Source organism: Chiloscyllium plagiosum, unplaced genomic scaffold, assembly GCF_037043375.1.
Source record: "Chiloscyllium plagiosum isolate Xiang-an unplaced genomic scaffold, Cpla_swu_hap1 HiC_scaffold_16, whole genome shotgun sequence".
Lineage (NCBI taxonomy): Eukaryota > Metazoa > Chordata > Chondrichthyes > Orectolobiformes > Hemiscylliidae > Chiloscyllium > Chiloscyllium plagiosum.
This window is the reverse complement of record NW_028270154.1, coordinates 52,008,059-52,035,012: the sequence shown is the minus strand read 5'-3', so window position 1 is coordinate 52,035,012 and position 26,954 is coordinate 52,008,059. Positions and strand designations below refer to the sequence as shown.

At 40.8% G+C, this 26,954-nt stretch overlaps 1 protein-coding gene across 2 annotated transcripts in view; it reads left to right on the top strand.

Moving 5' to 3' along the window:
- The window catches only part of cdhr2 (cadherin related family member 2), a 139,205-nt gene that overhangs the window by 60,384 nt on the left and 51,867 nt on the right, over positions 1–26,954 (top strand). For both annotated transcript variants that reach the window (XM_087995380.1, XM_087995378.1), the window contains 8 exons: positions 1,438–1,671; positions 2,071–2,226; positions 4,738–4,902; positions 11,225–11,286; positions 12,947–13,193; positions 16,268–16,504; positions 22,065–22,134; positions 23,175–23,795. In XM_087995380.1, the coding sequence (XP_087851506.1) occupies positions 1,438–1,671; positions 2,071–2,226; positions 4,738–4,902; positions 11,225–11,286; positions 12,947–13,193; positions 16,268–16,504; positions 22,065–22,134; positions 23,175–23,795 (1,792 nt within the window). The remainder of the gene's footprint in view (positions 1–1,437; positions 1,672–2,070; positions 2,227–4,737; positions 4,903–11,224; positions 11,287–12,946; positions 13,194–16,267; positions 16,505–22,064; positions 22,135–23,174; positions 23,796–26,954) is intronic.

Below are 26,954 nucleotides of genomic sequence, written 5' to 3'. Positions count from 1 at the left end.
ACCACTGAATATTGTTGTGGAAATGGGAGGAGCAGAAGTGCTTTCTCAATTGACAGCAATAATAATTGTTGAGAGTGGGGTGCTGAAAAAGCACAGCAAGTCAGGCAGCATCCGAGGAACAGGAGAATTGACATTTCGGGCAACAGCCCTTCATCAGGAAGATTCCAGATGAAGGGCTCTTGCCTGAAACATTGAGATTCCTGCTCCTCGGATGCTGCCTGACCGGCTATTATTTTTCAGCACCCCACTCTTGACTCTGATCTCCCGAATCTGGAGTCTTCACCTTCTCCTAGCAATCACAATTGGATCATCCAACCACTGCTGTTCCTATCACCACCAAACCCCAGCAATTTCTTTATCCTCTTATGGTAAGGGAGATGCTTTGATATTCTTCAATGGATGAACTACCTGAACAGATTGGTAATATGACTGACATCTAGCCTGATATGCAATTTTATGATGGTCTCAGGCATATGATTGGAGCCCATATTGCTTTGCTGTTCTGATTTTGGGTCTGAAAATGGTCCCAAATAAGTTTTTGTATACACAGATCTTTATTTTTAATGTTGTGAAATGGTTAAGAATCCCAACTCAATTCTTATTTGCTGTTGACAATGTCTCAAATATTACTCCAGCAGCATATCTCTTTCCAAACCTGGTTATCTAGAAGAACAAAGGCTTCAATATTGTGGTGATATGTAATTTTCAAAGCTGCCTATAAACAAGTCACTTACCATTCTGACTAGGACAGTATCTTGGAATGCTTTATTTGATGGTTCTTTTAGGAATACCATGACTTGAAGGATTGTTTCATTTCAAGGAAACATTCAGCATCATACTCACGGGAAAACGAGAGATAGACAGTCAATGCAGTCTTTCAAATGCTGCTTATGTCTCTCAAACAAATTTGCTAAATGTTTCCTGTCTTTCTCATTTTCAATTGTAAGTGATTCTTTAGTGTTTGATTTTTACCTGTAATTACCAGCTTGCTATTATACTGCTAGATGCAACGTTTTTTTGTAATTTGTTCACTATTTTTAACATATTCTTTTTCAGTTATCTCCTGGCACCTCAGTGTATTATTTCATTGTTTTTCCTTTAATTCTGGCAATTTGTCTAGAAGCATTGGACACTATTTTTTAGAATTAATAACTTATTTACAAATATGTCAGTTTTGCATCACTTTATGGAACAAAGATGCATTTCATAGGATATGGTAAATTATGATAATTGTTATTCCCTTTTTCTGGTTGTAACACTGCTAATATAATGCAGTGATGAGCTGCTTTCAGATGGTAATAATGGCTAGAATTTTAAATCTGACTTTCAGTGGCAGATATAAAGCTCAGAAATCTGCAAAAGTTAGTAATTTTTTCTTTTTTGATTTCTATTCAACATACCATCTTCCAAGTGAACACATTTTTTTTTTATTTCTAGGCCAAGGAAATGCATCATGATATCAATGGAATCATTGCCTCTGCAGTTACAAGCGTATCCATCACTGTGACCGATATTAACGACAATACACCTGCGTTCTATAATTGCATTCTTGGCACTTGTAATTTTGCTGAAAGTTCAAAAGTGAATTCATTTCGCACTTCCATTCCTGAGCATTTCTCGTCAGGAGTGCCAATAGAGAATTTAACTATAGTAGCGCGTGATCCTGATCAGGTACATAATTCTAAGAGTTTTAATACTTTGTAACCTTTTTAAAACTCACACTGTATACCCTGAGGTTATATTTGAAATATTCAATTAGTAGAATTAGTTGTGCTTCTGATATTTTGTAAACCTCCTGAAGCTAATAGTTGTATAATTGTTAGACAACTCTTGGATATGCACCTGAGTGAAATTAAGTATAGAACTGGTACAATTTGAGGTACACTGTATTGATGGGTATATCACTTAGTTGTTTTAGAGACTGTTTTATGCAAAGTTGAATTGTGCATTTGTTTCATTGTTCCAATGGAGAAATGTGTGATAATGTTGTAAATCTCCTCTCTAAACATGAGCTGTGATTTGGTTTCATCTGTGTTGTTCTTGCATAAGTTGACAATGTTATTTTTACAGGGTATGAATGGAAGCTTCACATTGTCCCTTCAGGGAGCGAACGCATCAGCTTTTACTGTTTCCCCAACAGAGATCAAAACTGTGGGAGTGGTACAGATAGCAGTGAAAGACTCAGATATTATTGATTATGAACAGAGAAAGGTTTTGATCTTTGAGGTAATATTTGTTTCAAGAATACATATAGCCTTTTCCAGAAATTTGAAAAGCTGTGCTTTTCTCCTGCTATTAACATTGTTATTACTTTCAATGAAAGACAACTGGGGGTGGAGGGGTATATTCATCTTTGAGAAAAATGTGTAACAGATATTAATGAATCAACTAGATTAGAGACAAATAAGACACAGGTGCTGGAATCCAAGGTAGACAAGCACGAGGCTAGAAGAACACAGCAAGCCAGGCAGCATCAGGGGGTGGAGACGTCAACATTTTGGGTATAATTCTTCTTCAGGTCTGGGGATGGGTGTAAGTGGATCAGCAGATAAAGGGGGGGGGGATGGGTTTGGGGTGGGGTAGGAGTTTGGGTAGGGAGAGGGGTGGAATGGTGATGTAGGGATAGGTGAACACAGGTAGAGCTTACGGTCTGGTTGGTCAATGGGAGAAATGAATCCAGTTAGTAGCTGGAACGAAGGGTTGGTCAGAGGAATGGAAGGGAGGGGGAGGGACTGGAAAGAGAGTCAGGGAACGGGAAGGGAGGTTATTTGAAGTTGGAGAAATCAGTGTTGAGTCCTCTGGGCTGTTGGCTGCCAAGGTGGAAAGTGAGGTGTTGTTCCTCCAATTTGCAATCTGATTCACTGTGGCAATGGAGGAGGCCGAGGTTGGTCATGTTGGAAAAGGAGTGGAAAGGGGAATTCAAATGGGCAGTGACTGGTGGGTCAGGGCAGCCCCTGCAGACCTGGCTGAGATGCTCGGCTAAATGTGCCCTGAGTTTATGTTTGGTTTCCCCAGTGTAGAGAAGACCACATCAGGAGCACTCGATACAGTAAGCTGGGTTGGAGGAGAAGCAGGTGAACGTCTGTCTCACTTGGAAGGACTATTTGGGATCCTGGATGGAGGTGGTGTGCCAGCAGGTTTTGCATGAACTACCACACTGTATTTTCAGCTAAGGTGTAGTGTGAAGCAGACAGCCAATGCAGTAATGCCAATTTTGTGCTTTTGCAGAAGGTTTTTTTTTCCCCTTTAAGAGTTTTCTTGCATCTCTTTAGGATTTATACCAGGTAGAAAATGACCAAATTTTCAGACCAACATTGATATTATGGCAACACTCGATATATACAGTACATAAAATGCAATATTAACTAGTAATTAGTAAATCCAAAAAGATCACTCATTTAAATTTTTTTTTAATAATTTACTTGAAACTGAAATTTGCCAATCAATGTCTAATTTCTCAAAAAATAAAACAGCAACCTGCACTTGCACTGTTCCCTCTTCATAAAGGAATGCCCCCAGAGTACTTCACCCCATGGGGGTAAGCCAGGAATAGATTGAAAGGACATGCTGAACTTTCTCAGTGAAACATGCTTTGAAAGGATTGTTAATGGTAGAGAAAGAGAGATTGAGGAGTTCAAAAGAGTAGAATTGAGACAACTGGTAATGATTACAGTAATGTTGGGGCAAAAGAAATGGAGAGGCCAGAACTAGAGAAATCTGGTGAGGCTATGGACATGGAGGGAATTGCCAAAATAAGATTTCCAAGACCATGGAAAAATTTTGTAGCTGAATTTGTTCAGCTGAGTTGTGCTTAGCAGCAAATTAGCATTGGTCAGCAAGTACAGGATTGACGGGTGAAAAGAATTTTGTCTGGGATAAGATGTGGACAGCAGAACATTTGACAAATTCGAGGTCAGCAAGAACAGTGCCAGGCAGTCAAAAATGGACATGACAAGGGAGATGGAGCTGAGATAGAGCTAAAAATCAGCAATGTTTTGATGCTATAACTATGGAGTGATGATAGGACATGAGTCATAAAGAATTATAGCACATGAAAGATATGTTATCCACATGTTTCAGTTGCAAACCTTCGCAAGTCAACGTAGATACAGCTTAACTACAATGTTCAAATAGAAGATGGTCCTGTGGTAATTTGTTTACTTCCTACTTCCTTATTTCCATTTACACCCCACATCCTGAACTTGCCAGTTACAGAACTGCTTTCTTTTAATCAGTCCTTCCTTATACTATTTGCCATAAATGACTAGTGCCTTGAAGTTGCCTCTTAAAGATCTCCATCCTCTCTTTTACTTTTCCAAATACTCTTCCAATCCAACCCCTTCAACCAATCTTTCAAATGCTCTTAGTAATACTGATAATAACACACTTCATAACACCTAATCTCTCTTTTCTTGGTGTAATGACCATTTTTGTTTCCTTTATGAAATTCCTGAGGACAAATAATTCAATGTTTAATGTTTTATCCAAACTATTTCTATGATTATATTTTGGTATCAGCATGTCACAATTTATCAGTCTGGCATTGGAGCCCAAGGACAGTATAAAAGTAGAATAATTTGAAATCAGAAAGCTAAAATATCTCTGAAATGGTCACTAAATGAGATAAATGAAATTTAGCAACAAAATTATTTTGTATGGAATAATAATCAGCATTTTGGTTTACAATCTCATGAGCAGAATGATAATTAAGTAATTTGTTTTAAAATTATTTGCTAGATTGTTGCAAACGATACAACCAACCCGACGAAATGTTGTTCCACAGCAACTGTTACAATCGACATTGTTGACATTAATGATCACAGCCCAGAGTTCCCACACCAAACATATGTCCTGACTGTGAAAGAAAATGCAGACATTGGAACTGTAGTTGGAATTGTTACAGTAAGTTTTATTTTATTTTGGTTTAATCTCAACTGAAATATTTTTTCTGAAGCTCTGAAATTATGTATTTATATGCAAGCTCAAGCTAACATAATGCGAACTATTTTACTGGATAGGATAAGCATTAATGGGTTTCCAAGGTGACCATGGTAGCTCTTGAGAGGTAATAGATGAGGAAGGGTCAGAACAGATGAGGCCAGCCAGAACAAAACAGCTTCTGTAGGGTGAGGAGGCTGAGGTGAGGTCAAATCAAAGAGAGCTTCAGATTCATGGTGACTTGCTGGCTTTTCCATGATCGGTCAATCATGGGAGACCAGTTGTTACCAGTAGCGGTTGTACCTAAGGGTCAAGCTCACAGCTACCGGCAAAGAAGAAAGAAACTGAGGAAGAGGAGGTGGAGAGACCCTAAGGGGAGACAGAAACTTTGCTTCTGAGAAATGCTTTGCACTATCTAATTGAGAGAAACACTGCACCATCAGATTCATTTATGTTTTTGTCACATTTGAAAACTTCGGATCCATTAGAGAATTTATCATCTGTACTCAGTAATTGCAATTGTGTCCTCATGAAGATCACAATCCAATAGACAGATTCCAACACTATTCAATCACTGTTTATGTACATTCAAATCAAACTATTTGAATTTACCAAAATCAACAGCACTTACTACTATTACACTTTCCACACTGGTGTTTATGCTTAGTGGCTGTCTTATGTAATTTAGTGCTACTATGAAATACAATGGCAGATGCAGCAGCAGGTGAGGTGGGTGACTGCTGAGAATCTGAAGACAGCAGTTCAGATATTCTCTTGGGGAGTTCTTCAGAGGTTTGGAACCGTCATGGTTCTGTCTCTCATTGCATCATCTCAGAAGAATGAGCCTTGAGTAGTTTTGGATGCCAAGCTGACAGCTAACTGTCAGGATAATGTTGTATTGGTGGAAGAGGGAAACAGGAATTCTATTTGGAGAGAGTCTAGTTTGATCTGACTCAACCATTTCTACGTTTCTAAGTCAGGTCTTTTAGGTAGCCTGTGCAATGATCTGGGGGAGGGCAGGTCTGTGGGTATTCGAGACACTCTGCAAACCACATCCAGCTGAGGAACCCACAGCCACAATGGCAGCTATCTGCGCTTCCATTGCTGCACTTCATCACTCTGTGGAAGCTGAAATGACTATACTGGAATATGTGACTTGTGTCATCAGATGCTGTGTAATGTTAGACTCCAAAAGTTGCTGTCTGGAATTGACATGCCTCTCCACAATCAAGGGGGGATGTTCCAAGATATGTGTCAAGCCATTGAACATAGAACATAGAACATTACAGTGCAGTACAGGCCCTTCAGCCCTCAATGCTGCATCAACCTGTAAAACCAATCTGAAGCCCATCAACCTACACTATTCCATTCTCGTCCATATGTCCAATGATCATTTAAATGCCCTTAAAGTTGGTGAGTCTACTACTGTTGCAGGCCGTACGTTCCATGCCCTTACTACTCTCTGAGTAAAGAAACCACCTCTGACATCTGTCCTATATCTATTACTCCTCAATTTAATGCTATGTCCACCTGTACTAGCCACCGCCATCTGAGGAAAAAGGCTCTCAGTGTCCAACCTATCTTACCCTCTGATTATCTTGTATGGCTCAATGAAGTCACCTCTCAACCTTCTTCTCTCTAATAAAAACAGCCTCATGTCCCTCAGCCTTTCCTCATAAGACCTTCCCTCCATACCTGGCAACATCCTAGTAAATCTCCTTTGAACCCTTTCAAAGCTTCCATATCCTTCCTATAATGCAGAGACCAGAAACGTACGCAATACTCTAAATTGGCTGTACCAGAGTTTTGTATAGCTGCAACATGATCATATGGTTCCGAAACTCAATCTCTCTACCAATAAAAGCTAACATACTGTGTGCCTTCTTAACAACCTTATCAACCTGGGCGGCAACTTTCAAGGATCTATCTACCTTGGCACTGTAATCTCTCTGCTCATCTACACTACCAAGAATCTTACCATTAGCCCAATACTCTGTATTCCTGTTCCTCCTTCCAAAGTGAATCATCTCATACTTATCCACATTAAACTCCATTTGCCACCTCTCAGCCCAGCTCTGCAGCTTATTAAGGTCCCTCTGAAACTTACAGCATCCTTTGGCACTATCTACAACTCTACCGACCTTAGTGTCACCCACAAATTTACCCTTCTATGCCCTAATTTATAAAAATGACAAACAGCAGTGGACCCAAACAGATCCTTGCCGTACACGACTAATATTTCCCATCAACCACCACCCTCTGTCATCCTTCAGCTAGCCAATTTCTGATCCAAACCGCTAAATCACCCTCAATCCCATGCCTCCATATTTTGTGCAATAACCTACCATGGGGAACCTTATCGAACACCTTATTTAAATCCACATACACCACATCAACTGCTTTAACCTCATCCACCTGTTTGGTCACCTTCTCAAAGAACTCAATAAGGTTTATGACGCATGACCTGCCCTTCACAAAACCGTATTGACTATCCCTAATCAACATATTCCTTTCTCGATGATTTAAAATCCTGTCTCTTATAGCCCTTTCCAGTACTTTACCCACAACCGAAGTAAGGCTCACTGGTCTATAATTACCAGAGTTGTCTATACTCCCCTTCTTGAACAAGGGAATAACATGTGCTATCCTCTAGTCTTCTGGCATTATGCCCGTAGCCAATGAACAAAATAAAGCTCAATGACAAATGCTCGGCAAACTCCTCCCTGGCTTCCCAGAGAATCCTAGGATAAATCCCATCTGACCCAGGATACTTATCTATTTTTAATCTTTCCAGAATTGGTAGCACCTCCTCCTTGTGAACCTCAATCCCATCCAGTTGAGTAGCCTGTATCTCAGTATTGTCCTCGACAACATTGTCTTTTTTCTAGTGTGAGTACTGACGAAAAGTATTCATTTAACACTTCCCCTATTCCTCTGACTCCATGCACAGCTTCCCACTGCTATCCTTGATTGGTCCTCATCTTACTCTTGTCATTCTTTTATTCCTGATATACCGATAGAAAACCTTAGGGTTTTCTTTGATCCTATCCGCCAATGACTTCTCATGTCCCCTCCAAGCTCTTCTTAGCTCTCTCTTTCGGTCTTTCATGGCTAACTTGTAACTCTCAAACGCTTTAGCTGAGCCATCACATCTCATCCTAACATAAGCCTTCTTCTTCCTCTTGACAAGAGATTCAACTTCCTTAGTGAACCACAGCTCCTGCGCTCAACAACTTCCTCCCTGCCTGACAGGTACATACTTACCAAGGATCTCCAGTAGCTGTTCCTTGAATAAGTTCCACATTTCAATTGTTCCCAACCTCTGCAGTTTCCTTCCCAATCCTATGCATCCTAAATTTTGCCTAATCACATTGTAATTGCCTTTCCTCCAGCTATAACTCTTGCCTTGCGGTACATACTTATTCTTTTCTATCATTAAAGTAAACATAACCGAATTGTAGTCACTGTCACCAAAGTGCTCACCTACCTCCAAATCCAACACCTGGCTGGGTTCATTACCCAGTACCAAATCTAATGTGGCCTAGCCCCTTGTTGGCCTGTCTACATACTGATTCAGGAAAACATCCTCCACAGATTGGACAAAAACTGACCCATCTAAAGTATTCAAACTATAGTATTCCCAGTCAATATTTGGAAAGTTAAAATCCCCCATAGCAACCACCCTGTCACTCTCGCTCCTATCAAGGATCATCTTTGCTGTCCTATCCTCTGCATCTCTGGAACTATTCGGAAGCCAATAGAAAACTCCCAACAGGGTGACTTCTCCTTTCCTATATCTAACCTCAGCCCATGCTATCTCAGTAGACGAGTCCTCAAACATCCTTTCTGCAACTGTAATACTGTCCTTGACTAACAATGTCACACCTTTCCCCCCCTCCCTCCCCCTTCTTTTACCATTTTTTCTGTTCTTATGAAACATCTAAATCGTGGAACCTGCAACAACCATTCCTGCCCCTTCTCTAGCCATGTCACCAAAATGGCTGCAACATCGAAATCCCAGGTACCCACCCAAGCTGCAAGTTCACCCACCTTATTTTGGATGCTCCTGGCACTGAAGTTGACACACTTCAGACCAACCTCTTGTTCCTGGTGCCTTCTTGTGATCTTGAAACCTTATTTCTGACCTCACTTCTCTCAACTTCCTGTATACTCGAACTACAATTTAGGTTCCCATCCCACTGCTGAATTAGTTTAAACCACCCATTGTTGAGCAATGAGATATCAACAGAATGTATAATATGATGATATATAATGATTTAATAATGTCAGTGTCATAAAATTATGCAATGCGATCTGCAAGAGGCAGAAACTCTCTCTGAGTCTAAGAGAAGGTGTGTATCTACTATTCTGTAAATAAAAAGTTTGAACGGAAACATCTTGGATTCAAGAAGCAATACTTGGGAGAATAAAACTAATTAGACTCCATGCACATAATAGAACGTTATGTACTACTTATTCTTGAAAATAAAAGAATGGTAAAAATGTGCAAACGTTTCTGACAGTTGTGTTTTGTGTCTGATATCTCAGTTGTTTGAAAAGCTGTGAAGTAAGTTTGAAATTTGAGATTAATGGCTATGAAAGCTATACTATGGAATGTCACTGTATAATTAAATGGTGGATGCAGCACATCAAGGTTGTGATACTGGTGTTGGTACAATTATTGGGATTAACATCTCTCCACTGCTGTAACTCCTTCAACAGGATCTCCTCTGAGAACTTGCAATTTCTCTCCTTGGGCCCCACAGCCATCATGATAGGAGCCATCGTCTGCCAACCAGAGCACACCATGGGTGGAATTTAACAGGGCTACTGGGAGCAGAAAATGTGGTTAATGGGGTCACTTAGGCAGGAACTGCAATATTAACTTCACAATGGTGGTTTGGGTTTAAGGAATTAATTTGTATGTATTTCAGCAGGAGATTAGCACATATCTGGTGACAGGAATGTCTATTCCCTTTATTTGCATGTCATTCACAGTTATTAACTCATACCTTCTCCAAATTATGTCAACAATAAATCAAGAAATCCCTGACACCTGATTTATGACTGGTTGAAGGTAGTGTCCGCCAGGTGAAGTGCTCTGTTTGGATCATAGATGAGTGGTTGACTTTATTGAACACTGAAGAAACGGGAGGGGTGCATGGGAAATCTTGATGGACGTGAGTGTTGGTAGCAGTGAGTGTGAATTGGAAGAGGATGATATAGAGTGAGGGACAGAACATGATTGAACTTGGGAGGTGTGTGGGATGTCACTATGAGAACTGGGGAAGGTTGTCAGGAAGCGATATAGAGTTATGGGAGGGTGAATAATGAGGCTAAAAGGTTTGGATCTATGAAGAGAGATGAAAGCTTACCTTCCAGACAATAGCCTCCTAAATCAATTGTCCCAATATGAGCTTCTCTGCATGTCTTTGTGCTTATTGTGGGGGCTCATTCTCAGTCACCCAGAGATACAATGCGATAACCTGATGGTGGATTGGGTTATTTCCTGTTCATCCCTACAGTGTGAAGACATATGCCTCACATGGTTGCATCTAGCACTTTAAAATTGATATTAAATTCTATAAGCAGGGGTTGCTGTTATGCAAGCAGAAATGACACACACTTCCACCACCGTGACCCCACCTCTCAGACTAAATTCCAACCCACACCTTCAGTTGGGGACGTCTGTCCTCAAAGATTGCTCCTGAGCAGCATTTCAGTATGAAATATGTGCCTTTAAATCATGGGATTTCCCCAAAATCTGCCTTCTAACAGAGAGATATAAGGGGCTGTTTGCATCATATTGTGAGCTTAAGTGTTTGATGCCCAGAAATGGAAACAAGAGTGGGAATTTTTAGATGCTGGCTTTCTAAAAGTTTTTATTTCCAGTCTCCTCTCTGAACCATTAATATCTCATCTTTTCAAAGTTCTTATTTTTAAAGACGCATCAGCATTACCAGTTGGGTTTCTACTTGATCACATTTGTATTTCTCTTTTTGTATCTCACAATACATTCATAACTACGTTTGCCCAAATACTTCCCTGAATATCTGTGGCTGGGCTAAATTAAATTGATGTTTTCAGCACACTGAATGGTTTGATCTTTCAGTTAATTTGTTGAGACAGTATACTTAGCAATGACTAATATTTCCTTCAAACTTAATCTGGATTAATCAAAATGTTCATTGATTTCTCTGTGGCAAAAAAGTTTTTAAGAAATCATAACACAAAAAAGTTGTTACTAATGTTATCATTATTATTTATTTTGAATCTTGTTCCATAGGCAACAGATCCCGACAGTGGACCCTTTGGTAAAATTACATACAGCCTGTTACCAAAGAGCATGTATGTATACATAAATCAATACTTTTGACCTGTTATTTTGAATTATTAGCTTTTCTAACTGACCTTATTGTATTTTAATAAAATAAAGCCACCATAATCCTACTGGACCACAGGTTTGCTCTCTGATTAGAGACAGACAACTGATCCTGGTGTTAACCATCCCTCAGCCAAGGGGAGAGATTGAGAATGAATGACCATTATGGTAACCTAAGCAAGGGTGGAAATTGGACCTGTGCTATGAGAGTACTTCTACATTGTAAACCAGTCACCCAGCCAGCTAAGCTAACCATCCCCTAGTATTTTCATAGAAGCAAGTCAGTTATCTAATCTTGATGCCATCTGGAGCACGAAAGCTGTTGGTAGTATGTGAACAATGATAGAAACTAAGGGGTTGCTTTTGAATGTTTGGTTAAAAAAAATGCGCAGTGTACGAAGTTGGTATCAAAATGCTGCAGCTCATTTCTTGCCTGGTAGGAATAGTTAAAATAGAATATTAATATGCCTAATATTAACTTGCATTTCCAATTTTCTGAAAATGCTCTGCAGGTCATTCACCATCATAAAGCGATAAGACACAATGTGATATTTTGAGTGTGTACCCTTCAAGAAAATACTGATAGACAATACATTCCTGAAATCTTGAGTTTTTAAAAAAGATTTGAACAATGAATGAAAAACTGTGAACTCTCAAATTCATCCTAGAGTTTGTGTCAACCTGTATAGACAGTTTGGCATAAAGTTTCCATAGTTGAGCAACTTGATGCATCAATCATTTCAAATCATATCAATAAACATGGCTACCAACTCAATAGAATTCTGAACTCCACAATATTTAACATCTTCAGCAGAGGAAGGAAATGCATTTGAGGGAAGTAAACACAAAAAACTTTGTGTGTAGATAAATGTCTTAGCCTCTTCTTTTCCTTTGAAGAATTAGTCCCTCAGCCCAGCAGCTGAGGAGTGGAAATATGGGAAAGAATTCTAGTACTTTTTGAATTTTTTCACTTTAGTCAATCTTGCGTGATGACTCCTGACTGAGAGGGGCTGGAAGTGGAATGGAGATAGGCAGTTCTTCCATTCATTCTCCTTCCATGCCAATGTCATTTTTCAGGATGATGTCTAATGAAGGCAGGGTTTCTGGAAACCTCACAATGTACATACACTGCAGTGAGCTGTGTGTATGTTTGAAAGAAGCACAAATGTGTGCTGTTGAGAGTTGCACTGTCTGAAGTGCAGTCACTCCCAAAGTCACCAATGAAGGGCCATCAAAGTATGGCCTTGGGAAACCTTGGAGAGTCAGGCCTGTGAACTCAGCCTTTACTGTGGAGTGTTAAGACATTATTGCAAAATGAAGGCAGGAGATTTGTAATGCTGTTTCTGAGATGGGTTTCCATTGCATTCATGCAAATGTCCTGACTACCTGGGATTTAGAATGTGTTTAAACCTAGGACAAAGTAAGTATTTGAAAGCTGCACCTCCTGTACTTTCCAACATATATCGTACCGCTAAAATATTTATCATTTAGAAAATTCAAACATGAAATATTGAAGTAACAAAAATATGATAAGAACACTACTTAGAATTTTTATTGATTGCCTAGAGAACTTGTATGTGAATTCCAGAATGCTGCTTATTAATTTAATTGTTGTTTTAACTGAAGACAGGAATTTAAAGTTGACAACGAGACGGGCAAAATTACTGTTGAGAACAATACATTACTTGACAGAGAGAAACGTTCCATATATTATGCGACTGTTCAAGCAACAGATGGTGACGGCCGTAAGGGTACAACATCACTTGAAATTGTCTTAGAAGATGTAAATGATAACCGTCCAGTAATGTCAAGAGAGTCCTATACTGCATTCATCACTGAAAACCAAGGAAACGAATTAAACATTAAAATTGAAGTAGGTCAAAATCTAACATGTTTATAGTTCTTTTCTGTATTCCATTTTTGTAAATTTTGTCTTGAAATTGAGTGAAGCTAGTTCTAGAGAACATTATATTATTATATTATAGAGAATAGGCGTGAGTCTTTGCATCTGCACCATCAGGTTGTATGTTCATTCCAGTAATCTTTCCCCACAATCAGTTATTTCCTCAACCTCAAAAGAGAATTTTGTTATCTCGCAACCTTATTACAAATATGTCATATTTTATGTTTTCCATAAGAAGCAAGTTGAATTAAATTGTTACTTCAGACACACATTTATACTGTTGTTATTCCAGCTGATGTTAGTCCTGGACAAGTCAGATTCCAGACTGAAATCTATCTTGATAAATTATGCTTTATTTTGCTTTAACAAGATGATGTCTTACTGAAAAGGAAGTATGTAAAGCTACATTAATTTTAACAATAAAACCAAAGTTCGTTAAGCAAAGCAAAATACACAAGTTATTTACACATAATATGTCTTTCAATATGTTGAATCATCTCAGACTCCTTCAGTCTTCAGCCAATTTGATTAATTCCAAATGATATCATAAAACAGTTGGAGGCACTGGTTATGGGCCGTGACACTCCGGCCATAATACTGAAGACTTGTGCTCCAGTACTTGCCGCATCCTGACCCCAGTACGTGTGCAGCATTGGCATCTACCCAACAATGTAGAAAATTGTCCAATTATGTCCTGTACATAAAAAACAGGAAAAATTTAACCTGGGTAATCACTGCCCCATCAGTCCACTCTTGATCAACAAGAGGATGTCATCAACAATGTTATCATGCAGCATCTGCTCAGCAATACCTGCCTAGTGAGACCCAGTTTAGTTCAAACCTTGCCTTGGCTCAAACATGGACAAAAGTGCTGAATTCCAGAGGTGAGGTAAGAATGACAGCCCTTGACATCAAGGCTGCATTTGATTGAGTGTGGCAGCAAGAAAACCTAACAAACCTGAATCAATGGGCATCAGTGGGCAAACACTGTGCTGGTTGGAATCATACCTGCTTGTGATTTTTGGAGGTCAGTCTTCTCAGTTCCAGGGCATCTCTGGGTAGTGTCCTAGGCCCAACCATCTTCAGCAATAGCCTTCCCTCCATCATAAGGTTAGAAGCAGGGATGTTTGCTGATGATTGCACAATGTTCAGCACTATTCATGATTCCTCAGATACTGAAGCAGTCCATATCTAAATTCAGGTTTTGACTGACAAGTGGCAAGCAACTTTTGTGTGGCACAATTGCCAAACAATGATCATCTCTGACAAGAGAGAATCTAATTCAATGGAATTACATTCACTGAAGGCCCCACTATCAACATCCTGGGGGTAACAATTGACCATAAACTGATTTGGACCTAATTATATAAATACAGTGGCTCCAAGAGTAGTTCAGAGGCTAGGATTATTGCAGCAAGTAACTCTTCTCCTGACACAACTCAGGAGTATGTTGAAATAGCCCCCACTTGCCTGGATGGCTGTAGCTCCAACATCCCCAAGAATCTTGACACCACTTGACTGGCACCACATCCAAACATCCACTGTCTCTATCACCGATGCTCAGTAGCAGTAGTGTGCACTACAGAAATTCATCAAGGCTCCTTAGAGCCAGCACATTCCAAACCCATAATTCCTCTCAGGAAGGATCAGGGCAACAGATATATGGAAACTCCACAGCCTACAATTTCTCCTCCAAGCCACACAGTATCCTGACTTGGAAATATATAATTTGGAATTATAAAATTTCTTCAGTGTCACTAGCTCATAATTTTGATACTCTCTGCTTAACTGCTCTGTGATTCTACCTACATCAAATTGACTGCAGCTGTTCAAGAAGGCAGCTCATCACCACCTCCTCTGGGGCAACTAAGATGGGCAATGAATGCTGGCCAAATCAGTGTGTGAGAAACGAAGATCAGTCACTTCAATAATTTCAGTCTGAGACAAGATCTGAATCAGTAGTGTCATTTATTTCGCTCTTGAAAGAGGGGTGTGGTGTCTACTGTGTACAAAGGCAGTCACACACACACACTGAATTCAACTAGTACACAATATTTATGTAATTTGCTTCCCTTCTCTCCTCCCATTGCTCCTCCCCTGTTTACATCTCCCACTTCTCTAAGACTGGCACCCATTACTCTTATTTATCTCTTGCCTTATCCGCCCTTGTCTGTGACAAAATGCTTATTTCTGGCCTCACAAGGCCGTTTGACCACCTGCCTCTGTGGTCCATTGTTAGGTATATCCTCCTTCACTACCATCTGTTTCCCTTACTTGTTATGACTTAATGACTTCTTGATTGTGGTTTGTTCTTGTTTTTGCAGAAGCTGGAAATAGATGCTTATAACTACTGTTTGTATAGGCATATCTAGCTTAACACCCTCCCCTCACAGCATCTTATCTATTTGTCTGTAACATCTACCATTGTTTGCAGGCACATTTCATTCTTGTATACACAGTTTAGCTAATACAAAAACAATTATATATTTCCTTCACATACATTAGATTAGATTAGATTACTTACAGTGTGGAAACAGGCCCTTCGGCCCAACAAGTCCACACCGACCCGCCGAAGCGCAACCCACCCATACCCCTACATTTACCCCTTTACCTAACACTACGGTCAATTTAGCATGGCCAATTCACCTGACCTGCACATCTTTGGACTGTGGGAGGAAACCGGAGCACCCGGAGGAAACCCACGCAGACACGGGGAGAATGTGCAAACTCCACACAGTCAGTCGCCTGAGTCGGGAATTGAACCCGGGTCTCTGGCGCTGTGAGGCAGCAGTGCTAACCACTGTGCCACTGTGCCGCCCATAGTTTTCATTCCTGTTGACTCAGCTCTTGGCTGAAACAATTATACACTGGTGTGAGTTAATTTATCTTGAATAAGTAATTATGATTGCAGAGGTAACACTACTTTACCTATATCCCACAAGTGGCACCCATATCTCATGCATGAATAAATAAAAAATATTAAAGAGATTAAAAAAGAAAGGTCATCTTATAAATTTGTTTTGAATTTCTTTTGTTTTGTAAAGGCTTTTGACAATGATGAGGTCAACGCCAATAACAGTGAGATTCGCTATGCAATAGTTGCTGGTGACGACCAACAAAATTTTACCATTGATCCGATCTCAGGTGATCTCCGTTCAATTGGTCCCATAGATCGAGAGGCCATGACATCTTCAGATGGAAAAATTGATCTAATTGTGAAAGCTTATGATTTAGGAGTTCCTTCTCTTTCAACAACTGTCAATGTTACTATCCATGTAGAGGTAAGCATTTGAACTTCTTAAAACTTTGGATAGTTGGTTGTGTTTTCAGAAATAACCAGGTAAAATACACGTGTATCTGCTGTATTTAGGTACCCAAAATCAAATTCACAATGACGCCTTCTGTTGTTATCAATTTCAAAATGACTCTCATTCCTTCATTCCTTGAAATGACTCCTTAAAAAAAACACCTGTTTATTCTTGAAAAGTTTTGAACAATTAACTCTATCATGTAATACTAAGTTTCAGAGCATTGCTCAAGAGAATTTAACTTTGTTTGGTATGTCTTAATTTATGAAGTTTGCTCAGAATTTTGGCGTCAACTTAATACTTTTTCTACTACTGCTAGGTTTGAGAAATCATTTTCTATTCTCTATCTACAAGAAGCTGAGAATATGCTTGGCTAGTTATTTGTTACATACATGGAGAGAGATGGTAACTTTTATAAGCATTTTTAAGTTCCCACTGACCAATAGATGAAATTGAATGGTAAGGTTCCAAGTTTTAAGTCTTTTACTGGAACAAATTAAAATCAACATTGACTAAATATTATGTCATAGGCAACGAATACTCTAAACTACAGGTTATTTATAGCTTGACGTGAAGGATGACCTGCATTGCATACTTACTTTGCTCTTTGTTAAAAAAAATCCCAAAGTCTCTCAGCTTTAATTCCTTCTATCCATTTTTCTCAGTTGTGGTATCCTATTTCCATCAACAATCCTGTCCCTTGGTCTTCTGTGTATTCCTAAACTGTCTTCTAGAAACAAGGCTCATTCTGAAATATAGCAAAGTAAGAAGAAAAATTGACTTTTCAGTCCCTTGGGCCTCCTCTGACATTCTAGATCATGGCTGATCATCCATTTCAAAACCAATTTTCTGGGCAGTGAAGTGACCCTTTCCCACAGCCTGCCTTCATACTTTGCAGATCTGTGGCTGCCTCTGAACTCTTCCCTGAGGTGACTGGCCTGACTCCTATACACACACTTCCCCTCACCCTCAGAATCAAAGCTTACAGCTTGCTCCCAGCTCGGGAACAAAAATCAGGCAAACATCCTTAAGCCAACAAGAGGACCTGTTGTCTTTGATTGTGCAATGAGCCAGATTTAGTTACCAGACCAATGTTTTCTGGCATAACCATTTGTATGTAAACATAGGAACAGTTAATTGGCAGCAAGCTTACGTTATTCGAATCCTCGAGCCTGCTTTGCTATTCAGTAAGATTATATCTGATCTGATTGTGCTCTTGCCTCCATATTCCTGCCTACTGCTGGTAACCTTTATGTAATAGCAGTCAGAATCAGAGTGAATTTAACATCATATTTGAAAGGAAGAAAAAAGATTTAAGTTAACCCAATGTCAATGGGAGACAAGGTATGGACATACAGTTGAGGAGAAAGTGAGGTCTGCAGATGCTGGAGATCAGAGCTGGAAATGTGTTGCTGGAAAAGCGCAGCAGGTCAGGCAGCATCCAGGGAACAGGAGAATCGACGTTTCGGGCATAAGCCCTTCTTCAGGAATGGGGAAAGTTTGTCCAGCAGGCTAAGATAAAAGGTAGGGAGGAGGGACTTGGGGGAGGGGCGTCGGAAATGTGATAGGTGGAAAGAGGTCAAGGTGAGGGTGATAGGTCAGACTGGGGTGGGGGCGGAGAGGTCGGGAAGAAGATCTCAGGTTAGGAAGGCGGTGCTGAATTTGATGGATTTGACTGAGACAGGGTGGGGGGAGGGGAAATGAGGAAACTGGTGAAATCCGAGTTCATCCCTTGTGGTTGGAGGGTTCCTAGCCGGAAGATGAGGCGTTCTTCCTCCAACCGTCGTTTTGTTGTGGTCTGACGATGGAGGAGTCCAAAGACCTGCATATCCTTGGTGGAGTGGGAGGGGGAATTGAAATGTTGAGCTACAGGGTGGTTGGTCCGGGTGTCCCAGAGGTGTTCTCTGAAACGCTCCGCAAGTAGGCGGCCTGTCTCCCCAATATAGAGGAGGCCACATCGGGTGCAAAGGATGCAATAGATGATATGTGTGGAGGTGCAGGTGAATTTGTGGCGGATATGGAAGTTTCCTTTGGGGCCTTGGAGGGAGGTGAGGGGGGAGGTGTGGGCGCAAGTCTTGCACCTCCTGCGGTGGCACGGGAAGGTGCCGGGAGTGGAGGTTGGGTTAGTGGGGGGTGTGGATCTGACGAGGGAGTCACGGAGGGAGTGGTCTTTACGGAATGCTGATAGGGGAGGGGAGGGAAATATATCCTTGGTGGTGGGGTCTGTTTGGAGGTAGCGGAAATGACAGCGGATGATGCGCTGTACATGGAGATTGGTGGGGTGGTAGGTGAGGACCAGTGGGGTTCTGTCCTGGTGGCGGTTGGAGGGGCGGGGTTCAAGTGCGGAGGAGCGGGAAGTGGAAGAGACGCGGTGGAGGGCATCGTCGACCACGTCGGGGGGGAAATTGCGGTCCTTGAAGAAGGAGGCCATCTGGGTTGTGCGTTTTTGGAACTGGTCCTCCTGGGAGCAGATGCGGCGGAGTCGAAGGAATTGGGAGAATGGGATGGCGTTTTTACAGGGGGCAGGATGGGAGGAGGTGTAGTCCAGGTAGCTGTGGGAGTCGGTCGGTTTGTAGTAGATGTCCGTGTTGATTCGGTCGCCTGAGATAGAAATAGAAAGGTCGAGGAAGGGGAGGGAGGAATCTGAGACTGTCCAGGTGAATTTGAGGTCGGGGTGGATGAACTGTTCAACTTCCTCATGGGAGCACGAGGCGGCGCCGATACAGTCATCGATGTAGCGGAGGAAAAGGTGGGGGGTGGGGCCAGTGTAGTTGCGGAAGATGGATTGTTCCACATATCCTACGAAGAGGCAGGCATAGCTGGGGCCCATGCGGGTGCCCATGGCTACTCCTTTCGTTTGGAGGAAGTGGGAGGATTGGAAAGAGAAGTTGTTCAGGGTGAGGACCAGTTCAGTCAGTCGAAGGAGGGTGTCAGTGGAAGGGTACTGGTCGGTACGGCGGGAAAGAAAGAAGCGGAGGGCTTTGAGTCCTTCGTGATGGGGGATGGAGGTGTACAGGGACTGGATGTCTCCGTGTTGATTCGGACATACAGTTGTTCTGCTATAATGTGGTAATTCCATTCTCGTGCAACCCCGTGTTACAAGAAAATCGTGTAATAGCAGCACCATTTAAACTAATGGGGCTAGAATTGCATTATAACAAAAATGTGCTTTAAAAGGTGGTTCTTTAAAACCAGTGTCCCCAATTCATCAACTGTGTTACAATGAACAACCTGTATTTGTAAGTAAAATGACAAAATATCAATGGAAATTAATGTGATTCAGATCCACCATACCTTTAAGGCGCAGGTGCTCTAGTGCAATTTGTAATCAGCCATGGACAAATAAAGAGGTAAAAGACAATATAAAACAAAGGGCAATATGACATGTAAACAAAAATGCTTATCTTAGTGAATAGGGGAGATACAGAAAACAGCAAAGATTGACAAAACCAATCATAAGGGGTACAAAAGGGGAGTACAAAAAGAAACTTTTAAGATCAGCATGATTTTTTTGATTTGGAGATGCCGGTGTTGGACTGAGGTGTGCAAAGTTAAAAATCAGACAACACCAGGTTATAGTCCAACAGGTTTAAATGGAAGCACACTGGCTTTCGGAGCGACACTCCTTCATCAGGTGGTAGTGGAGGGCTCAATCCTCACACACAGAATTTAAAGCAAAAATTAACAGTGTGATGTAACTGATTATACATTGAAAAATTGATTGTCTGTTAAGCCTTTCATCTGTTAGACTACAGTGATAGTTTCACTTCTTTCATCTGTAAATCACAAAACCTTTTTTTTAAAAAAGTTGCATTCTCAGGTTAGCTGTTAACAATGGTGATAGCTAGACAATATGTTGAAGGTGTTGGCCCCCAGTGCTCTCTGTCTATGACCTGATGTTTAGATTGATTATAATCTAAAAAGTGAGATAACAGAGTTTTACATAAATTCCTGCAGTTTTTGAGCTCAGAGTTCTACATGATTGCATGCAGTTTTTGAGCAAAGTGCAATGTAATCCTGCAAGCACGAATTCACCGCTCAAACAAATATATGTGTGCATGTGGGTCTTTGTCTGTCTGTGTGTGTGTGTCTGTCTGGGTTGGGAGTTGTGAGTGTGAGAAAGTGTATGTGTGTGTGTAGTGAGTGCAGAGTGTCTTAAGTCTGTGAGGGGGTGAGTGTGGGAGTGTGTGTGTCTGTAAGGGTGTGTCTGGGTGTCTGTGTGCACGTCTGTGTGTACGTGTGTCTGAGTGTATGTGTGTATAGGAGTGCCTGTGTGTGTGTGAGAGTGTGTTTGTGTAGGAGTATCTGTGTGTGTGTATTGTGCAATGGTGGTCACCTGTAATGTGACATGAACCCAAGGTCCTGGTTGAGGCCCACCCTATAGGTACCGAACTTAGCTATCAGCCTCTGCTCGGCCATTTTTCTCTGCTGCCTGTCCCGAAGTCCACCTTGGAGGATGGTCACCCGAAGGTCTGAGGCTGAATGTCCTGGACCACTGAAGTGTTCCCCAACTGGGAGGGAACCCTCCTGTCTGTTGATTGTTGTGCGGTGCCCATTTATCCATTGTCGTAGCCTTTGCTCGGTTTCCCCAATGTACCATGCCTCCGGGCATCCTTGCCTGCAACGTATAAGATAGACAACATTGGCTGAGTCACATGAGTACATGTGTGACTCAGCCAACGTTGTCTATCTTATACATTGCAGGCAAGAATGCCCGGAGGCATGGTACATTGGGAAATCCTGAGCCTCTAATACAGTTGTGTCTGACATAACAAGATATGAACAACCAGTATTTATGAATCAAGTAGAATTTATTAGCCAATGTTTTATACTGAGTAAACAAACAGTGAAGTCAGTTTTGAAATTTCTTGTCTTTCAAGGCTCAGGATTCCTTGAATAAAGGTGATACCTTTCTTCTTATCTTCTTAATAATTACACCACAGAAGCTGTGTTAAAACAATGCCACAAAGAACTCTAATTTTAAAACACTATTCCTAACTCTGAAGGTTGCCTATTTCTTCCTTAAAATAGTTTGAATTAGCTCTTTCCGTTGTTGAAGAAGGTCTGAAGAAGGGTGATTGGACTCAAAATGTTAATTCTGCTTTCTCTCCACAGATGCTGCCAGACCTGTTGAGTTTCTCCAGCACTTTCTGTTTTGCTTCAAACCTATAGCATCCACAGTTCTTTGTTTCATCTCCACCTTGGATGCATACAATTCTTCTTTACATTTTCTCACCAATTTTAAGTTCCAATGTGGCTGGATTGAAAACATTCTCCATTCACTGAAATTGACTTCCCACCAATTTCTTTCTTTTTTTTGTAGCTAGTTTAAATCTAATTAGGTTAAATGGATTGGGGGTGTATGGGGAGAGGGGATGGGGAGAAGAATATGGTTTGATTAGAAAGAAAGACAGCCTGGATGTTCATTTGAGAAAATACTTCAAAATGGCACAAGTTGTTTGGTGTACTTTACTTTGAATAAGAGCACCTCTTTAAATAATGAAGCAAACTTTTGTATTCTTAAACCTTACAGGATGTAAATGACAATTCACCAATATTTTCTCAGCCTGTCTACAATGCTTCTGTAATGGAACACACATTAGGTAAGTTATGACGTGAAATAGCAACTACATTGTAATGATCTTTGTTATGGAGTAAATTATGTATTTAAAGCACTAGTTTCCCACTCGTCCCCAACTCCAATGACTTGGTAACAGATTAAATTAGTGGCTTTGCTGCAAGTGGTAATGTGTTGCATGTTTAAAACATTTAAAAAAAACATACTAGTTTTGGATGGTTCGTGTTCTAATCACAAAAGACAGAATTTCAAATAATGGTTGATGTTCCTTTGATAAGCAATAACAACTCATAGAAGCAAGGGAAAATTGGTTGACAGAGGTCTTATGAGCATACAGAGGAGCAACATGAATGTCAGAAAAAACTGTTGGGAGAAGTAGCTGATTTATCAATTGGCATTCAGGCTGACAGCTTTCCTAAGGAGCCTTCGAGTTAAAGTATGCCTGATGATCAAAACCATGCCTGTATTTTTAAAGACAGACACTGTTAGACCTTTTGGTTCTGCTCTTGTTTGCTCAGAAAAGCAACTTCATACTAAACCTGAGGCAACCTGAAATAAGATCTGTAAGAGTAACTCGTTTCAGCTATGCAGTTGTTGAGTTTCTCTCAGGCTGGCAGGTATAAAATTAGCGATTTCATATTTCAGTTTTAAATTAATGCATAAACATTGTTATTACTTTTAAGCATAATGTTTATATTTTGTTTTTGCAATTTCTTGATTTGATTGGTCTTTATTCAGCACTTCATTGATAATGAAGGTTGAACACAGCTTTCATTCAATTGTTAATACAAATAAAGAACTCTTAATAGCATAATCCATCATGCCATCTTCATACCATTGAAGATTTATTAACTGTAAATTTTCTGATTAAATGATCATAATTTTATTTTATCATTTTATTTATAATACTATGACTGCAAAATAAAACCGTCTTCAATAATATCTTTGAAAAATGCTGTTCAAAGCAGTGTGACATATTCATTTTTCCTTGATTGACTGCATTAATGTTAGTATCTCTTAAAACAATATGTTTACCTTTCTCATTTGTTCTTACCATGCATACAGGAGCTTTTGTGACATTGGTTAAAGCCAGTGACAATGATGCAACAGAAATCAATAACCGGATAATATACCGTATTGAAAATGGTGGCTCAGGAACTTTTCTAATCAGATCAGTCTTAACAAATGATGCCATTCCGAAACAGTATGAAGGAAATCTTACTGTTGATCCTGCAATAGCGCTGGATTATGACAAAGGACCAAAATGTTACAACTTAAATGTCAGTGCTTCAGATTTAGGAACTCCATCTAATACAGCATATGCAACTGTTCGTGTCACTGTAATAGACGTGAATGATGAAACTCCTGTACTAGATCCAGATTCAATGAGGGATTTGGATGTAATGGAAAATAACACTGAGCTTGGAATAGTAAGGAATATAACTGCAACTGACATTGACACAAATCATTCTTTAATTTATCAACTGGTTTCAACAGTTTGTTATAAATCTAAAATTATTGATGCTCAACCAGATGCACCATGCCATTATTGGTTTGGACTTTATGACAACGGATCACTCTATGTGAATGAATCATCAGTTATTGACTATGAGGAAGTTGATCAGGTGGACATGACTATTCGTGTGACTGACCTTTACACTGAAAAAAATAATGCATCTCGCATTGGTAAGCCAATCTTCAAATTCTCAAGTGTGTTGCTGTATGTGCTTTTCTAAAAGGCTTATTACATTTTTCTCTGCTATTGAGACAAAATCATTTTAGACAATTCTCTTTTCAATCCATCTCTTTGTTGCCTAGGGAAGCAACAAAAATTGTGGAGTAATTTTTCTTTGGCCCTTTGCAATTCCTCTGTTAGAGAGGTTGCAAGCTGTTCTGATTTCAATCACCTCATTTCTGCAGCTGGAAGCTGCGGGTCTCCCACAGCTATTTTATAAACAGCTGAACCTCTAGAATTTAGACAAGGCTAATCTCAGACTTCAGTAATGCAATAAGATATGAATCCCTTTCTCTGCCTATCTCCCGTCCACGGCCCCTCCTCCATATCATTGCACTTCTGATGGTAAATTGCAACCCTCAAGTCTCCTATATGTGCAACATATCAGGAAGAAAGAACAGTATCTAATTTAAAATGCTTTAATAATTGAATTGTTTTTATGATCATTGCAACAAAATTAGTAGATAAGTCTGAGTAAAGAAGCTAAGGCGCAGAATTTGTTTTGACTCTGTAAGCTCCTCAAAGTCTCAGGCAACCTGCTTTTCAGTGAGACTAATACTATGTGGTTTTGATTTGATCATTTAGTACCAACACAACACCTCTGCCTAGAAATGAGGTGGTGCAGCAGCCATGTTTTAGGTCTTTGGTGGCCTCCAGGTTTCCAGCATGGTAGGAAAGATATACATGCACTTGATGAGCTGAAAGCTTGTGGCTAGCTGGATTAGCAAAGGCCAAAAATACTGGCATGCCTGAAATAGCCATTAGTTCCTTTGCATGATGAAGGATCCAGCATCCGTTTGAATGAATGTGACAGCTTATCAATGCCATGAAAATCCAGTAAGCTCTGAAGAAAAAGCATCTTGTTGGATGGGCAGGTACATCGAGTCATAAAATCATAGAGTCAGCCAGCATTGAAGCAGACCCTTCGGTCTAACTCATCCATGCTGACCAAGTTTCCCAAACGAAACTAGTCCCACTTACTTTCGTTTGGCCCAAATCCCTCTAAACTTTGCCTATTCCTGTACCTGTCCAAATGTCTTTTAAATGTTGTTACTGTACCTGCATCTACCACTTCCTCTGGTACTTCATTCTACATACGAGCCACCCACTGTGTGGAACCGTTGCCCGTCAGGTCCCTTTTAAATCATTCTCGTCTCCACCATAAAAATATGTTCCCTAGTTTTGAATTCACCCACCCAAGGGAAAAGATCTTTGCTATTCACCTTATCTACATCCCTCATGAATTTATAAACCTCTATAAGGCATCCATCAACTTCTTATGCACCAGTGAAAAAAGTCCAGCCTATCCTTATAACTCAAACCCTCCAGTTTCGGCAACATCCTGGTAAATCTTTTCTGAACCCTCCCCAGTTTAATGATATCCTTCCTATAGAAAGGTGACGAGAACTGTACATAGTTCTCTGAAAGTGGCCTCACACAATTAAATCGCTGATTATGATTGAATAATAAAATTTGGCTAAAAATGGGTGGAAATAGAAAATTAATATTTTGTTTTTAGATTCTAAGATTTTTTAAGAGAGACCGAATATAAGAAAGAAAGAGAACTGTTTGTATTGGGGAAGGAAACAAAATGCGTTGTTCAGATAATAGAAATTGCTGGAAAAACACAACAGGTCTGGCAGCATCTGAGGAGAGAAAACACAGTTAACATTTCAGGTCTAGTGGCCCTATTTTAGAACTGATGTCCTGAGATTAGATCTGATTTAACAGTTCTGAAGAAGGGTCACTGGACCTGAAATGTTAACTCTGCTTTTTCTCCATAGGTGCTGCCAGACCTGCAGAGTTTCTAAGCAATTTCTGTTTTTGCTTCTGATTTCTAATATTCACAGTTCTTTGTATTTTTTCTATTTACTATAGTGGGCATGATGTAGTCTAAAAAGGAGTTGTATATAATTAGGGGCCAAATATAAAAAAGGGTTGTTACATTAGTTACAGGTCCCCTGATTGTGGGAGAGAAATGGAAGTTAATGCCTGAATGTCAGAGTCAGAATCATCGAGACAAAGTCTGGAAACATACCCTTCAGCCCAAACTGGTTCATGCTGACCAAAATGTCCATTTACACTTATCCCATTTCCCTGCACTTGGCCCATACCCTTCTAATCCTTTCCTATCCGTGTATCCTTAGTCTAAGAACTCCCCACCTACGTTCAGAACACCACCCACGCCCTCCACCTCCTTCATGATTTTTGTTTCCCTGACCCCCAACGCCTTATCTTCACCATGGACATCCAGTCCCTATACACCTCCATCCCCCATCACGAAGGCCTCAAAGCCCTCTGCTTCTTCCTTTCCCGCTGACCCAACCAGTACCCTTCCACTGACACCCTCCTTCGACTGACTGAACTGGTCCTCACTCTGAACAACTTCTCTTTCCAATCCTCCCACTTCCTCCAAACCAAAGGAGTAGACATGGGCCCCAGCTATGCCTGCCTCTTCATCGGATATGTGGAACAGTTCATCTTCTGCAGCTACGCTGGCACCACCCCTCACCTTTTCCTCTGCTACATCGATGACTGTATCGGCGCTACCTCGTGCTCCCACAAGGAGGTTGAACAGTTCATCCACTTTACTAACACCTTTCATCCTGACCTCAAATTTACCTGGACCGTCTCAGACTCCTCCCTCCCCTTCCTAGACCTCTCCATTTCTATCTTGGGCGACCGACTCAACATTGGAGGACCAATTCCAATACCGAACAACCCAGATGGCCTCCTTCTTCAAAGACCGCAATCTCCCCTCAGACGTGGTTGACGATGCTCTCCACCGCATCTCCTCCACTTCCCGCTCCTCCGCCCTTGAACCCCACCCCTCCAATCGCCACCAGGACAGAACCCCACTGGTCCTCACCTACCACCCCACCAACCTCCAGATACATCGTATCATCCTTCATCATTTCCGCCACCTCCAAACAGACCCCATCACCAAGGATATATTTCCCTCCCCTCCCCTATCAGTGTTCCAGAAAGACCACTCCCTCCACGACTCCTTCGTCAGGTCCACACCCCCCACCAACCCAACCTCCACTCCCGGCACCTTCCCCTGCAACCGCAAGAAATGCAAAACTTGCGCCCACACCTCCCCCTCACTT